The sequence below is a fragment of the Salpingoeca rosetta genome (genome assembly GCF_000188695.1).
Source record: "Salpingoeca rosetta unplaced genomic scaffold supercont1.6, whole genome shotgun sequence".
Taxonomy (NCBI): domain Eukaryota; class Choanoflagellata; order Craspedida; family Salpingoecidae; genus Salpingoeca; species Salpingoeca rosetta.
In genome coordinates, this window is record NW_004754928.1 from 848,842 (window position 1) to 862,882 (window position 14,041).

Here is a 14,041-nt window from a genome sequence, read left to right on the forward strand (position 1 = left end):
GTCTCTGCCGCCAAAGCCGTCGGCGCCGCTGCCAGCGTCCTTGTGTAAGTGGCACGCCTGCGCGCGCACGTGTGTGTTGATGCGATGATGATGATGTTGATGGCGCCTGCGGTTGCAGCATCACATGCTATTCAAACTCCGCCCACACGCACACCTGTGCATGATGACACACCCTTTACGCACACGCGTGTGCTGCCCACCACCTCTGCGTTCGTTCTTCTAATCATGACACAACAACACAACACAACACAACACAATATAATGCAACACAACGCACAAATCGCAGGGACACTGCGGACCGCACTGTGTCTGGCTCTGGAAAGCTTGAGGAAATTATGGTGTGCGGACAAGAGATCACAGCAAGCACAGCGCAGCTGGTGTCTGCAAGCCGCGTCAAGGCGCGCCCACGCAGCGAGAAGAAGGCGGAGCTTGAGACGTGCTCGCGGCAGGTGCACACGGCGACGCAGGAGCTGATTGAGGCTGTGCGCGACGCGTGCCAGCGGGCGAGGGAGGTGCACTCTGCCCAGGACTACCTCAAGCTGACCATCACGCAGGCGCGTCGGCTGCAGATGGACTCGCAGGTGCGGGTGAAGGAGCTTGAGTACGAGCTGTTGCAGGAACAGGAGCGGCTGCGACAGCTGCGCAAGGCGCACTACCACCTCTCGGAGACGGCCAGCGTCAACTCGGAACGCGCCTCAAAGCGAAACTCCATGGTGGCGGCGTAAGAAACACTGGCAAATGAACGGACGGACAAACAAGCGCTCAAGACTGCGCTGACCAAGTGTTGAATGACTCGCGTCTGTTGGCATCCTTCTTTCTCCTCTTCTTCTCTTCTGTATCTTCGTTTCATACTTTTTCGTTTGCGGTTGTACGGATTGCGTTCATATTGACCACCGCGCTTATTGCGTTACCTTGGCTCATCCATAGATGTTGATCATCGCGTGCTGGTGTTTCTGTTGCATACTGCTGGGTCGTGCGTGCATACTGCTTGCCCTGTTCGACCCGTGTTTGAAATTACGTTAAGCGCCCAACAAGGACAACCACATACAAATGCATATCAAACGACGTTGCCACAACCAACCCGTTTTTCACTGACACACACACACACACACACACACACACATATGACGTGACTTGGTCAAATCAGCAAATGGTATCGTTTACTATGTGCGGGGAATGCAAAGGGAGAGGGGAGAGAGACGTGTCTCATGGGATGTCTCATCACACGTCTCTTTGGATGGATGGATGGATGGATGGATGGATGGTGCTGCGAACACACTCAAGCTGGCGGCCGGCACCAGCGACGAGCGAGAAACACGGCAGCAACACGGAGGCAGCGAGGTGGAGGTATTGGTACAGAATGCAGTTCAAAAACGACACCAGCGTAATGTAAGAAAAGAACAAGAGCGCGTACAAAAAGCAGTGGTGTTGGTGTGGAAGTTGGAAAATGCACACACAGACACAGACACACAGACATACAGACAAACGCACACACACACAGACACAGACACAGACACAGACACACACACACAAACGCACACAGACACAGACACAGACACACAGACATACACACACACACAAAACGCACATAGCGCGGCAATGCAAGTTGAAGCAAACGAAGCAGAGGCGCTCAGCAGCAAGGAAAGAAAGGAAAGAAATGTAAAACAGGGGCTGTCGGGGTGATGTAACGCAAGTGAGGGACAGCACACGAGAGCCAAACACGACAGCTTCACAATGACCAGATGACGGATGCACAGCACAAAACACTCATCACAACCAAACAAACACGAGCAAACACACGAACGAACGACCAAACAACACAAGCATCCGCTCTCTCTCACTCTCTCACAGACACATGACCACAAGCTGCGTGTGTGTCCATGCACGCAAAACATCGCGTGTGTCCATCAACCTGCTCAGAAGCGGAAGAGAGCAAGGGCGATGAGGAGCGATGCTGCGAGAAGGGCCATCACGGGTGCAGGCGCAGCGGTGGCGGCGGCAGAGACAGACCGCTCAAACACCGCTGGCGGCTCGTAGTTGACCGGGTATGGCTTGAGGAGGGAGGATGGAAAGTCGTCACCAGCGCGGTGGGCGCACCAGTTCTCGCCGTCCGGCTGCTGCCAAAACTGGCTGCCGTCGGGGTTGGTGATGCGAATGGGGGTGTCCTGGCTGGCCACGATGCGCCAGTAAAACTCAAAGTCTGGGTCATCGCACGACTCTCGGCAGTAGAACTTGAGCGACATGGTGTCGTCGTACTTGCCGTCCGCGCCAATGGAGTTGGTGGACTCGCGGCACGTGTACAGGTTGCCGTTGCCGCACGACTCCTGGTGCACGTTCTCGGCAAGATCGGGCCTGTTCCAGTCTGTCACGCAGACCTGCTGGTCCGGCTGCAGGGTCTCCGCCATAATCTCCACCCAGCGCTCGTGGACGCGGCGCACGTGCACGCAGACGGCGTGGTACTGGCGGAGCGTGTCGCGCTGGAACCCGAGCGGCGTGGCGTCGTCCTCTGTGAGGGCGGTGACAGACTGCTTGTCGGCGGCGCGGGCCTGGCGGGCCGGGTCGTCGCGGTATGGCTCGCGCTCGAAGTTGTCGCCAAAGGTGCGCTGGATGGTGCCGCCGTTGGTCCAGGGGTGGAAGTTTGAGTAGCGCGGGTCGTCGGGGGTGATGGTGGTGTCCTTGCCGTGGGTGGGCCACATGCCAATGTCATTGCCTTGCACAGTCAGGTCCGGGTCAAGCACGGCCTCGTAGATGGCGGTGCACTCCTGGTGCTCCGCGTGCATCAGGGCCATAAACTCATCCACGGGCGCGCGGATCGTGTTCACCACGCCGTGAACGCCTGCCGTAAACACAAGAGGCAGGGCAAGAGTGGTGGAATGGGGGACCAAGAAGGATTAGCAGAGTGAGGAGGAGGAGGACGAGGATGAGGAGTGGGAGAAGAGGAGGAGTGGGGGAAGGATGAGGAGGGGAAAGGACGAGGAGGAGGAGATAGGCAAGAGGAAGTGATATGAGAACAATAACAACAACTAATGTCAAACAACAACAACAAGAACAACAAGAACAACAACAAGAACAACAACTACAACAACAACAACAGCAGCAGCAGCAGCAGCAACAACAACAACAACAACAACAACAAGAACAACAACTACAACAACAGCAGCAGCAGCAGCAACAACAACAACAACAACAACAACAACAACAACAACAACAACAACAACAACAACAACAACAACAACAACAACAACAACAACAACAACAACAACAACAACAACAACAACAACAACAACAACAACAACAACAACAACAACAACCAACATGCACTTTACTCCACCCACACCCCCCTGCGCTTACCTGAAACCAAGACGCATGCCACGACGGCGGCACACAGAAGCGTGAAACGCATGGCGTAATGTGATAGATCCCTGCTTTTCTCTCTCTCTCTCTTGTGTTCGTCAATTGCTTTCTCTTCGTTCCGTGCTTCCTACGCTGTTGTCTGCGTTTGCGCGTGCGGTTGCCTCTGTGTATGGGGTGGTGGCCGTCTGCGCTTCTGTTGGTGAAATGGGCTGTATCTGCTGTGCTCGAGCTGGACGAATATTTGTAATGATTTCCACAGAAACAACAACCCCACCAACAAAAAAAAAAAAAAGGAAGAAAAAAAATCTGCGCCAGCCAGCAGGCAAGCAAGACACACGGCACGCATGCATGGCAAGCAAGGGGGGACAACTAATCAGGGACAAGGGATCATCACAACAAGAGACAGACAGCAGCGCAGTGAAATGTGCAATGTGTAATGTGTAACGTGCAGTCGTGAAAGCAAACGCAAAGCAGACGAAAAGCACCGACAAAGAAGCAAACACACACACACACACAAAAAAGAAGCTATGTATGTATGTACTTGTGACATGGATTGCGATTATGCTGCGGATGAGGAGGAAGCTGGGGTTTGTGCGGATGCAAGTCGTTCAATCTGGGACCAGTCAGAGTGCCTGAGCGCTGGATCTTGCAGCTTCATGCCGCTCGCAAGCATCATCTTCTCGAAATCCTCCCACAAGGCATCGTGGGGCAGCGGCTGGGATTGCGTCACGTTGTGTAACGCCTGCTGCGGCTGTGTCACGCGGCGCACGGGCCGGGTGGGCGCCGCCGGCGACAGCACGCTTGGTCGAAACGACACGCCACTGTCGCCGCGGACCTGTGCAGGCTCCTGCTCCTGTTGTTGTTGTTGCTGTGGTGTAGGGGCGGCGGTGGCTTCCTCAGCCTGGGGGTGGTCGTGTTCAACGGCAACACTTGCTGGAGGCACCGCCGTCTCCTCATGTTGTGCTTGTACTGGTTCTTCTTGTGTTTGTTCCTCTTGCTGTTGCCGTTGCTGTTGCTCTTCTTCTGGCACCGTCGCTTCCTCTCCCTCCTCCTCCTCCTCCTCCTCCTCCTGTTCCTTCTGCTCCGCTGCTGCTGCTGCTTCTTCTTCTTCTTGTTCCTGTTCTTCCTCCTTTGCCGGCCTCGTGTCCGCAGCACCTTCAGACACCGGCTGCTCCTGCTGCTGCTCCTGGCCTGCTGTCGTGCCTTCTGCTAGTCCCTTCTCCTCCTTCTCTTCCGGCTCCTCCTCCTGCTGTTGTGCCTCATCAGCATCGCTCTTTGGTGGTTCTTCTTCCACAGCAGCTTGCTCTACTGCTGCCGCTGCCTCCTCCTCCTGCTGTTCTTCGTCCTCTTGGGCTGGCGCCTCCACCACGCCCTCCTCAGCACTTGGCTCAGGGGTGGTCTCAGTGGCGGCTGGCGTATCCTCCACTTCCTCCCCATACATCACCCGTTCCTCTTCTTCCTTGTCCGCAACAGCCGGCGCCTCTTCAGCAGCGGCCGGCGCCTCTTCTTCTTCTTCTTCCTCTGCACCTGTGCCTTGTTCTTGCTCATCTGCAGCAACAGCAGCTGTTGTTGCTTCCTCCTCTTGCTCCTCTTGTTCTTGCTGCTGCTCTGCCTCCACTTGTGGGGCTTCAGTGTCCTCCGCCTCCACTGGCTGCATCACTGCTTCCTCTTCCTCCTCCTCCTCCTCTTCTTGCTGTTGTGCGTCCTCCTGTGTGTGCACGACCGCCGCTTCCTCCTCCTTCTCCTGTCCCGTTTCTTCGTCAACCGCAGCCTCGACTGCACTCACCTCCTCCTGCCCCTTCTCTTCCTCTTGCCCCTTCTCTTCCTCCTCTTCTTCCTGCTGCTCTCCCTCTGTCTCCGCTGTTGCTGGCGCTTCTTGCTGCACCGTCTCCTCCTTCACTTCCGCCTGCTCCTCTTCACCAGCCTCCTGCACCTGTGGGTGTTTCTCCTCCACCACCTCCTCCTCCTGCTGTTGTTGGGCGTGTGGCGGCGCTGCTGTTGATGATGCCAGACTGCCGCCCTCAAACACGGGCGACAAAGCCTCAGACTCTGTCGGGCTGATGGACGTGGTCGATTGGCCTGCACACACACACACATACACATTGAATCTTCGTGAGTTGTATTCAAGTCGTGGTGTGCCTGTGCATACACGTTTGCTGTTACACTAACGCTCACAGCCACGTCCCTCCCTGCCTCACAAACACACGTTCATCATTCACAAACACGCCCTCGCGCCGTGCGCAGCACCTGAGATTGAGGAGAGGGCGCTTGAGTCGAGGCCGAGCGAGTGCGATCCTTCATTCTTCGCCTTCTTCAGGCCGCTCATAATCGTCGCGAGCCGCTGCAGTTGCAACACAGGCGCGAAGGAGAGCACGCGCGCGCACACAAACGAATCAGCTCACAGTAGGTTCAGACAAAAGGGCAAACAGCACACACACACATGCACTTGTACGAGGGTGTGTGTGTGCGGCTCTACATACCATGCACACACACACACACACACACAAACACAAACACAAACACAAACACAATCACACACACACACACACACACACACACACACAAACACCACCAACGCCTCCTCCGTGCCAGTAGTTGTCACCCACCGCCTTGCGTGCGCGGCGCTCGGCCTGCTTCTGCTCGCGCATGCGGCGCTTCTCAATGGCCTCGGGCGTGTTGAGCCGTCGCTCCTGCTCTGCTGCGGCCTCGCGTTTGCCCTGCTCAGCCAGCAGCTCCAGGTGGCGGCGGCGGGCGGCCGCGTTCTCTGCACGGCGCGCCTCAAGCTCAAGCTGCTTCTTTCGCTTCTCCTCTGCTTGCTGTGAGGAAGAAAGAGAGATGGGGGGGGGGAGGGTGCAGTGGGTGAGAATGAGGCCACACAGTCGTGAGAAAAGTCGCAACATGCTGGACTCAAAAACACACACACACACACACACACACAGACACACAGACACACACACACACACACACACACACAAGCTTGCGGACCTTGAGAAATTCCTCGTCCTCCTGCTGCATACGCCGTTCGGCGTCGAGGAGGCGTTGCTCGGCCAGTCGCTCCTCCTCTTCCTCCTGCCGCCGCCGCTCAGCAGCAGCCTTCTCTGCCTCACGCCCTGCACACACACACACACACACACACACACACACATACACACGGCACACATGTGGCAGCATGACAGGTGAGGATGGATGAGGTGGTGCAAGTTGCAGGTTGTACGAACACACGCGCAAGCGACATGAAGCACATTGCAAGCGAGACACAGCCACGCACACAAACACACGCAGACACACAGACACACGCACACACACACAGACACACACAGACACACACACACACAGACACACAGACACACACACACACACACACACACACAAAGGCGTACGTTTTGCTGCCTCCAGCCAGTGCTCGTCGTCAGCAATTGGGGTGAGCGGGTCACTGGACTCTGTGCGCCTGCGAATGGCCTTCTTCTGTGTCAGCCGCTTCACAGCCTGCAGCGCGCCGACCTCAAGCCGCCCGCTCGCACTCAGCACGCTGTTCGAGTCGTCGTCGTCATCATCATCATCATTATTGCCATCCACTGCATCCTGGTCTGCTGCACCTTGCTCGTCGTCATTATTAGCATCAACAACGGCAGTGGCAGCGCCATCATCATCATCATCATCATCATCATCATCATCATCATCACGAACGTCCTCCCTCGCCTCTTCACCATCATCATCACCTTCATCCATTTGTGCTGACTCAGCATCCTCGTCCTGTTCCCTTTCTCCCTCTTGTGCTGCATCAACGCTTGCTGCGTGCACGCTCTCGCCATCACTTGCGTCCTCTGCCCCCACTTCATCTGCAACTGCAACGGGTGCAGCCACGTCCTGCTCTTCTTGCTCTTCCTCCGCCTTTGCTTGCTCCTTCTTTGCCCTCTTGGCTGCACCGGTGGTCGCGTTTGACTTTGGCGATTTGGCTGCAGGCTTCTTCTTCGCACCCTCCGTTGTCTTCTTCGCTCCTGCTGCTGTCGCCGTCTTGGCTGTCTTTGCCTTTGCCACCTTGCCTGTGGGCGATGTCTTGGATGCCGGCCGGGTCTTGGTCCTGCTGGCTGTGGTGCCTGTCCTCGCCTTGCTGCTCGTTGCTGACGATGGCCGCTTCCCAGCCGCGCCCGTGCTTGCCCGCGCAATGCGTGTGGGTGTGGCCGTGCTGCTGCCACTGCTGCTTACACGCCCCGTCCGCGTGCTCCTCCCTGTGCCAGTCTTGGATGCAGAGGCCGGTGTTCGCGCTGCGCCCGCTGCCGTCTTGGATTGGCGCGTCGCCTTGCCGCTTGGCGTGGCTGACGAGGAGGAGGAGGAGGAGGAGGAGGTGCGGGCACCGCGCGCGGTTGAACTCTTTGGGCGGGATGTTGATGCTGACGATGAAGATGGCGACGATGTTGATGATGTGGTGCGGCGTGAAGAAGCAGCCGGCGACGCCGTTGATGACGTGGGGATACTCCTATGAGGGCAGGGGAAGACGAGCACGGGGGGAGTGAGTGGGTGTATGTGAGTGAGTGTATGTGAGTGTATGTGAGTGAGTGAGAGTGAGTGTATGTGAGTGAGTGAGTGAGTGAGTGAGTGAGTGAGTGTATGTGAGTGTGTGTTCTACATTTGGGTGTGTATGCATCTTTGATTCAGGCAGCGAGACAAGGCCATGCCAATCATGTACAGGCGTAAGCGCATTGCAAAGAACGTACGATCGTCTGGTCTTTGTTGCTGAGCGGGACGCGCTTGACTTTGTGGTGCTTGTCTTGCTGGGCGTGCCGGTCTTTGACTTGGTCTTGGTGGTCTTGGATGACGTCTGTAACGATGAGCCCAGAGAGGCAATAAGGTGAGCAGTCGTGTTATTGGCAGGGGCGTGAGTGCGGATCATTGTGCATTGCTTGTGTTGGTGCATGCACGCTTGTTTCTGTGTTGTGTAGTCGCATGTATGTGTGCCTGTACGCGTGTTGTGTGCCTGTATGCGTGCGGTCGTATGTGCGTTGGGATTTGTGCACGTGGTTTCAGCCACTTTCCCTTTGTCATGTACATGCGTGTAAGAGCGTGGACCTTGTCTTGAAGCTTCTGCTTCAAGGCGACCTCGGCTTCCTGCAGCTTCTTCTTGCGCTCTGCTGCAGTGTTGCACATGTGTACGCATGCATGCAGGCAGGTTGATTACGAGAGAGAGTGTGTGAGCACATTTGTGTGACATGTATTTTGAGTGTGTGTGAGCGTCGTTGAGTGGCAGCAGCGGCGAGGGTTGAATAAGGATTGGCAAGTGAAAGGGTCACTGCTTGAACTGATGCCAACTGGTGCTCACACAGACACACACATACAGACAGACACAGACAGACAGACAGACAGACAGACAAACAGACAGACACATACAAACGCACACACACACACACACACTCAGACACACAAACGCACACGCGCACCTGCGGTTGACGGTTTTTTCTTGTCAGCCATGATGGTGATTGGGGTGCTGGTGGTGCTGCCTGAACAAAAGGCCACTCACTGGCTCACTGACTCACGCACAAGCACAACGGCCAAGGCCATACACACACAATCTGTGCCTCGCCGCTGCTGTCGTCGTTGGTCTGATCTGCTCTGCTTGGTTGGTTGCGGGTGCAGTGCCACAGTGCTGTCTGTCGGTCTGACTCTTTCTCCTGGGTTCTGTTGTGGTTGGCAGGGGATGGACGGAAAGTGATGGAAATAGGAGGCAAGGATGGAGGGCGTCGTTGGACAGCGCAACAGACGGAAAGAATAAGGAAGGAAGAGAGAAGACAACGCCAAAGGGTGTTTTGGCGTGGGTTTGGATGGATGGCGTGGATTGGAAAGGCGAGAAAAGAGAAGGAGAGGGAGAGGATGTTGTGGGGTAGAATGGGATGATCACGCACGCACAAGGTTGGGGGTGGGTAGAAGGAGGGAGATAGGGGAAGGGAACGAAAAACGTACACATGCACACGCACGCACACACAGTCGGGGAGAGTGACGAGAACGCAAGCAAGCAAGGAAACAGGAGAAGAAGGAGGAAGAGGAGGAGGAGGAAAGGAGAAGGCGCTCGTGAGATGGGTGGCGATAGCTGTGTTATGCTCTCTAATGTGTGTGCAACAGCAGAAGAAGAGGATGCCCCTTGACCACGAATCAAGCTACTGCTGTTGGTGGGGGTGGGTTGATTGGATACGGCAATGTCGCCACTGCAACAAGTATGCGTGGCATACAAGAGAAGAAAAACGAACGAACGAACGAACCCAGCCAGCCAACAGCAAACGAACTCAACATTATGCGTGTGTCACTTGTCGTTCCACCAAGCACAAGCACGCAAGCACAAGCACGCAAGCACAAGCACAGGCACACAAGCACAAACCCACCCAACACACACCTGCCGTTTGTTCGTTGTGCAGCAGCAGCGATTGCGTTTGTGTTTGAGATTGAGGGCGGCCCGGCCGGAATGTGTGTGCGTTTGCGTTGGCAGCAGGGGGATGATTGCGGATGATTGTTGAACATTTTTGGGCAATTTTCGCCATTGCTGGCATAGCAGCATCGAACCACAACTTGTGCTGTTTCTTGCCAGCGCATATGCCACTTTTTTTACCCACCCGTGGACATGTTGGCAAATTTGATTTTACCTTCGGCAATCACGTGCAGGCCGCGTTTCCACGTGCAAAACGACGTGGCGTGCTGGTTTTTTCGATAAACATGGGAAATCATCAACAAATTAGCAAAAGCTTCCAGCACCGTCCGAGTCCGCCTTTCGCGAACGAAGTGCGAGGAACAACCCCGAAGCTCGAAAATGTGACACAACGCACAGGAAGAACATGGAAGAACAACAGAGAAGCAAACGAACGAAGCAACATTTGTTATCATCTCACCGCACCCACCTCCTGCTGCTGCCCTCGCCTTCCTGTGCTTTCCCCAGTATTGCGTGGGTTGTTCTCTCGTGTTCTTCTTGCGATCGCGTGGGTTTGGCTTTCCCCCTTTGGCTGGCTGGCTTGTTGGTTGTTGGTCGTTGGTTGTTGCACCCCTCGCCGCTTGCTCCTCCAGCCTCAACATTTTTCTGCGCTTGCCGCTGCTGTTCCCTTGCCTGTTGATCCGCTGCGTGTTTTGCGCCCCGCTGATCCCTCTCGTGGTTTCTTTCCCATTTTCACCCAGCGATCGCCCTTCCTTCCCCACCTTTCCACCGAGCCCCTTCTGCCGTCTGTCTCTGTCTCTCTGATCGGGACAAGCCATTACAACCGCAAGCCCCTACAGCTCTCAACATCGCATTTCTCCCAGCGGCATCATCCCCATCAACACCACTGCACAACAAACGCCTCCCACCTATTTGATCTCTTCTCCCCACTCTGATCCCACCAGTTTCTTCTCTCTGGCTTTTACCGCGTCCGTCGCTTGCTCTTGTTGAAGGTAAGATGCGGCAGCCATTCCTCATGCCAACCATTATTATCGCGATCGAAACCGCCATCGATCCCTCTCTTCTAGCTTCTCCGTTTGCATCATCTCTCTCTCTCTCCAAAGCAGCATCAGCACCGACACCGACGACAGCCATTTGAGCGGGTCCCAATCGTGTCAGTCCCAAAAACTCTCGATACCATTGGCGCACTGACTGACGTCTCCACCTCCTTGATGCGTGAGAGATCATCCTTACGATATCCCATCAGAGACGGACACAGACTGAGACAAGACTTGAGAGGGGCAGTGAGCACACCACGTGTGTGGCCGCGGTCTTGATCTTTCGAGCCGCTTGATCTTTCGAGCCGCTTGTGTCGATCCCCCCACCTCCCACCTCCCAATCCAAACACTCCCATCCAGCCCACAAAGGTGGACCCCGATCGTCCCACTCTCTCACCTCTCTTCCCCCCCCCCAGCCCGCTTCTTCCTCCTCAACAACTTCCACACCCTCATCGTGCCTGCTCTTCGCGCATGCCAAATCGCCTTAACATTCCAACCCAGAGCTCACATCTGAACTCCCCTCTTGCCCTGCTTGCTTGCACCCTTTCCGTCCTGTTGTTCTGCTCCCTTTTGACCTGGCCTCTCCTTGGTTTTTTTTTTTCGTTGATTGCAGCACAAAGTGGTGACATCCATCGTCGCTTTGAACTTCAGCAGCCAGCAAGTCCGCTAGTCCTCAAGTTCCAAGTGCTCCAAGTACCAAGAGCAAGGCCAACCGCCCTTCTTCAATCAACCAACAAGATGGTTCTCCCAAACGGTGGCTTCTCCCCTCACCCGAACGTTCACGTCCCGGCCGTCCATCATGATGCGACCGCCGTCCAACCGGATCACATCGACGATCATCACGAGACGTTGACCGGCTTTGAGCCGTCAGCCACCTACCTTGCCACTCGCGCCGACACCACCTCCAAGACGTCCAGCACGGCCGCCCTCAAGAAGTTCGTGGAGGGCGAGTCCACCTCCTCTGGCCGCTGCAGCGTCTCCTCTGCTGTGTCGCGCGACCCTTCCCAGTCGCCGCCGTCTGCGCCGTCCTCGCCGCACGTGGCCGCACGCGCCCTGCCGCTGGATCGCCTCGACAAGAAGCAGCAGCAGCGCCAGCAGCTTGCCAGCCTCGCGGCCGCCATGGACGCGCCCGCCCCCAAGTACCGCCACCAGCAGCACCACCTCTCCATGAGCGATGTTGACGAGGAGCCCAGCACCCCCGAGGAGGACAAGACCCCGAGCAGTGCCGACAGCCTCGACAGCACGGTCAACGCAGCCTTCTTCTCCCCCATCTCCCCCTCCGCCCTGGAGACAAGCACCGCTGTGGTCAAGAAGGACGTCAAGAAGATTGCGGCCGAGCTTGCTGCTCCCACCGCCGCCATCACCACCAAGAAGACGGATCCCGTGACCGTCCTCACCGCTCCTCTCCGCACGAAGCGCCGCAAGCCCCTGCGCCCCTTCCACATGACGCGCGCCGAGTTTGACCAGGCCAAGGGCATCAGCATCGCCTTCCAGCCCCTCAAGAAGCAGCCGTTTGCCATCACCAGCCGCAACGACTACCAGGTCGGGTCTGCGGGCCTGTACAGCCAGCTCACGGCCGCCCCCAGGCCAACCCTGCCCAAGAGAGCTGCCGCTGCAACCAAGACGAGGAGGGCGTCTGCCAAGACGGCAACCAAGCCCGCACCGCCCGTGCCCGGCCTCAAGACGCTCAAGAAGAAGCAGGAGCTGCAGGAGCTGCAGCGCCAAATCCTCGCCGAGAAGAAGGCCGCCGCTGCCGCCGCTGCTGCCGCCGCCCGCAAGGAGGCTGCAGCCGCCAAGGCGTCCAAGAAGGCTCCAACGCTGGCACAGCGCAAGAAGCAGCAGCAGCAGCAGCCCAAGAAGAAGAAGCAGATTGGTGCTGCAGGCGGCACCGCAGCAGCGCGCCGCAAGTCGAGCAACAGCAGCGCCGGTAGCAAGGCACGCACGCCCTCGTACCCGGCTGGCTCGCGCACCAACCCAAACAAGCGCTGCAAGTGCTGCGGCTGCAACACCACCCCGCTCTGGCGCGACTTTGGGCCCAACCTGCCCCTGTGCAACGCATGCGGCATTCGCTTCAAGAAGTATGGCTGCGTCTGCCGCGAGTGCATCTACGTCCCCTGCAAGCAGGAGTCCAGCCTGAGCTACTGCAAGCGGTGCAAGGCCAAGCGCTCCTACCTGCGCCGCCCCACGGCAACGGAGCTCAAGGCCCTCGACTCAAGCGTCAGCAAGTGAACTGAACCCTCGCCCACCGCTACGGCAACAGCGGCGGCGACGATGATGATGTGTATGATACATACGTTTGATGATGTGCATGTGGCGGTCAACAGTGCGGATTAGTGCCCTGTGTGTCCTCGGTTGTGCATGCGCGCACCTAGCTTGCAGCGCGTGTTTCAACGTGGACCGTCTTTTCCTCTCTTTTAATTGGATCCCTCCCCTCTTCCCCTCTTATCCCTCTGTATTGGTTTTCCCGCAGCACATCTTCATACTTCTTCGTACTCTCGTTTTCTTCTTCTTTGGCGCTTTGCTTTGCGTTGCTTTGCTTTCCCACCGCTTTCAGCCCGCAACCCCCATCGCTCGCTCCTCCCTCGTCTTTTTTTCCTTTGTTTTCCTTGACTCACCTCACACAAATGTTCTCACAACGCGGTTGTGCTGTTGAGTCACTGATGCATGCATGTGAGCCACTGGTGCATGTGCTGCCCCAGTTTCCCTTCTTTCTTTCTTTCTTTCTTTCTTTCTTTCATTCTTTCATTCAGTGTGAGCGATGGTTCGGTGACGCTACGGGTTTGTGCAAACGATGTTTGATCGACTTGGTTTGTTTTTAACAACACGATCCAACCAGTCTCTGGTCCCCCCCCCTTTTTTTTTCTTTCTTTCCTTATTGATGCTTGATGCGTTTCCAAGACCCCATGGGCTTGTCATCACCACCACCACCTTGTGCCTTGTTTGGTGCTCTTGGTGAGTGTTGTTGCGATCGCTCTAGGAATTCGCACCTCGTGTTCCTTTTCCTTCTTTTTACGTTCATATCTATGTGGTTGGTTGGTTGGTCTCATTTCGCCAGTTGCCCCTCATTGATTGTTGTTGCGTTGTCACCTGTCTGTGTGATCACGTTGTGACATGACGTTTGACCAACCCATGACCCTTTCTTTTCCTTTCCTCTGTGTAAATGTTCTGTAGTGTGCAACCATCATGCCTGCGGCGCGTTTGTGCGTCTTCTTGTGTTGTTTTCGAAGACACATGTGAA

General features: G+C 56.2%; 4 protein-coding genes across 4 annotated transcripts in view; 2 read left to right on the forward strand and 2 right to left on the reverse strand.

The window, feature by feature from the left end:
- The window catches only part of PTSG_02746 (HIP1 protein), a gene marked incomplete at its 3' end in the record, with an annotated part of 9,150 nt that extends 8,425 nt beyond the window's left edge, over positions 1 to 725 (forward strand). Inside the window, exon 7 of the mRNA XM_004996191.1 lies at positions 287 to 725. Coding sequence (XP_004996248.1) covers positions 287 to 725 — 439 coding nt within the window. The remainder of the gene's footprint in view (positions 1 to 286) is intronic.
- A 1,191-nt stretch (positions 726 to 1,916) lies between these two features.
- Positions 1,917 to 3,403, reverse strand: PTSG_02747 (uncharacterized protein; the record flags this gene model as incomplete). Its single annotated transcript, XM_004996192.1, has 2 exons — positions 1,917 to 2,836; positions 3,352 to 3,403. The coding sequence occupies 2 exons, from the start codon at positions 3,401 to 3,403 to the stop codon at positions 1,917 to 1,919; spliced, it is 972 nt and encodes a 323-aa protein (XP_004996249.1).
- Positions 3,404 to 3,713: 310 nt separating this feature from the next.
- PTSG_02748 (uncharacterized protein) lies at positions 3,714 to 9,827 on the reverse strand. Its single transcript, XM_004996193.1, has 9 exons — positions 9,737 to 9,827; positions 8,790 to 9,027; positions 8,422 to 8,483; positions 8,070 to 8,173; positions 6,735 to 7,831; positions 6,340 to 6,464; positions 5,961 to 6,170; positions 5,602 to 5,695; positions 3,714 to 5,433 (listed from the first exon to the last, which is right to left on the reverse strand). Exons 2-9 carry the CDS (start codon positions 8,818 to 8,820, stop codon positions 3,914 to 3,916), a joined length of 3,243 nt encoding a protein of 1,080 aa, XP_004996250.1. The 5' UTR covers positions 8,821 to 9,027; positions 9,737 to 9,827; the 3' UTR covers positions 3,714 to 3,913.
- A 384-nt stretch (positions 9,828 to 10,211) lies between these two features.
- On the forward strand, positions 10,212 to 13,864 carry PTSG_02749 (uncharacterized protein). The gene is made up of 2 exons (XM_004996194.1): positions 10,212 to 10,758; positions 11,417 to 13,864. Exon 2 carries the CDS (start codon positions 11,542 to 11,544, stop codon positions 13,030 to 13,032), a length of 1,491 nt encoding a protein of 496 aa, XP_004996251.1. The 5' UTR covers positions 10,212 to 10,758; positions 11,417 to 11,541; the 3' UTR covers positions 13,033 to 13,864.
- The last annotated feature ends 177 nt before the right edge of the window (positions 13,865 to 14,041 follow it).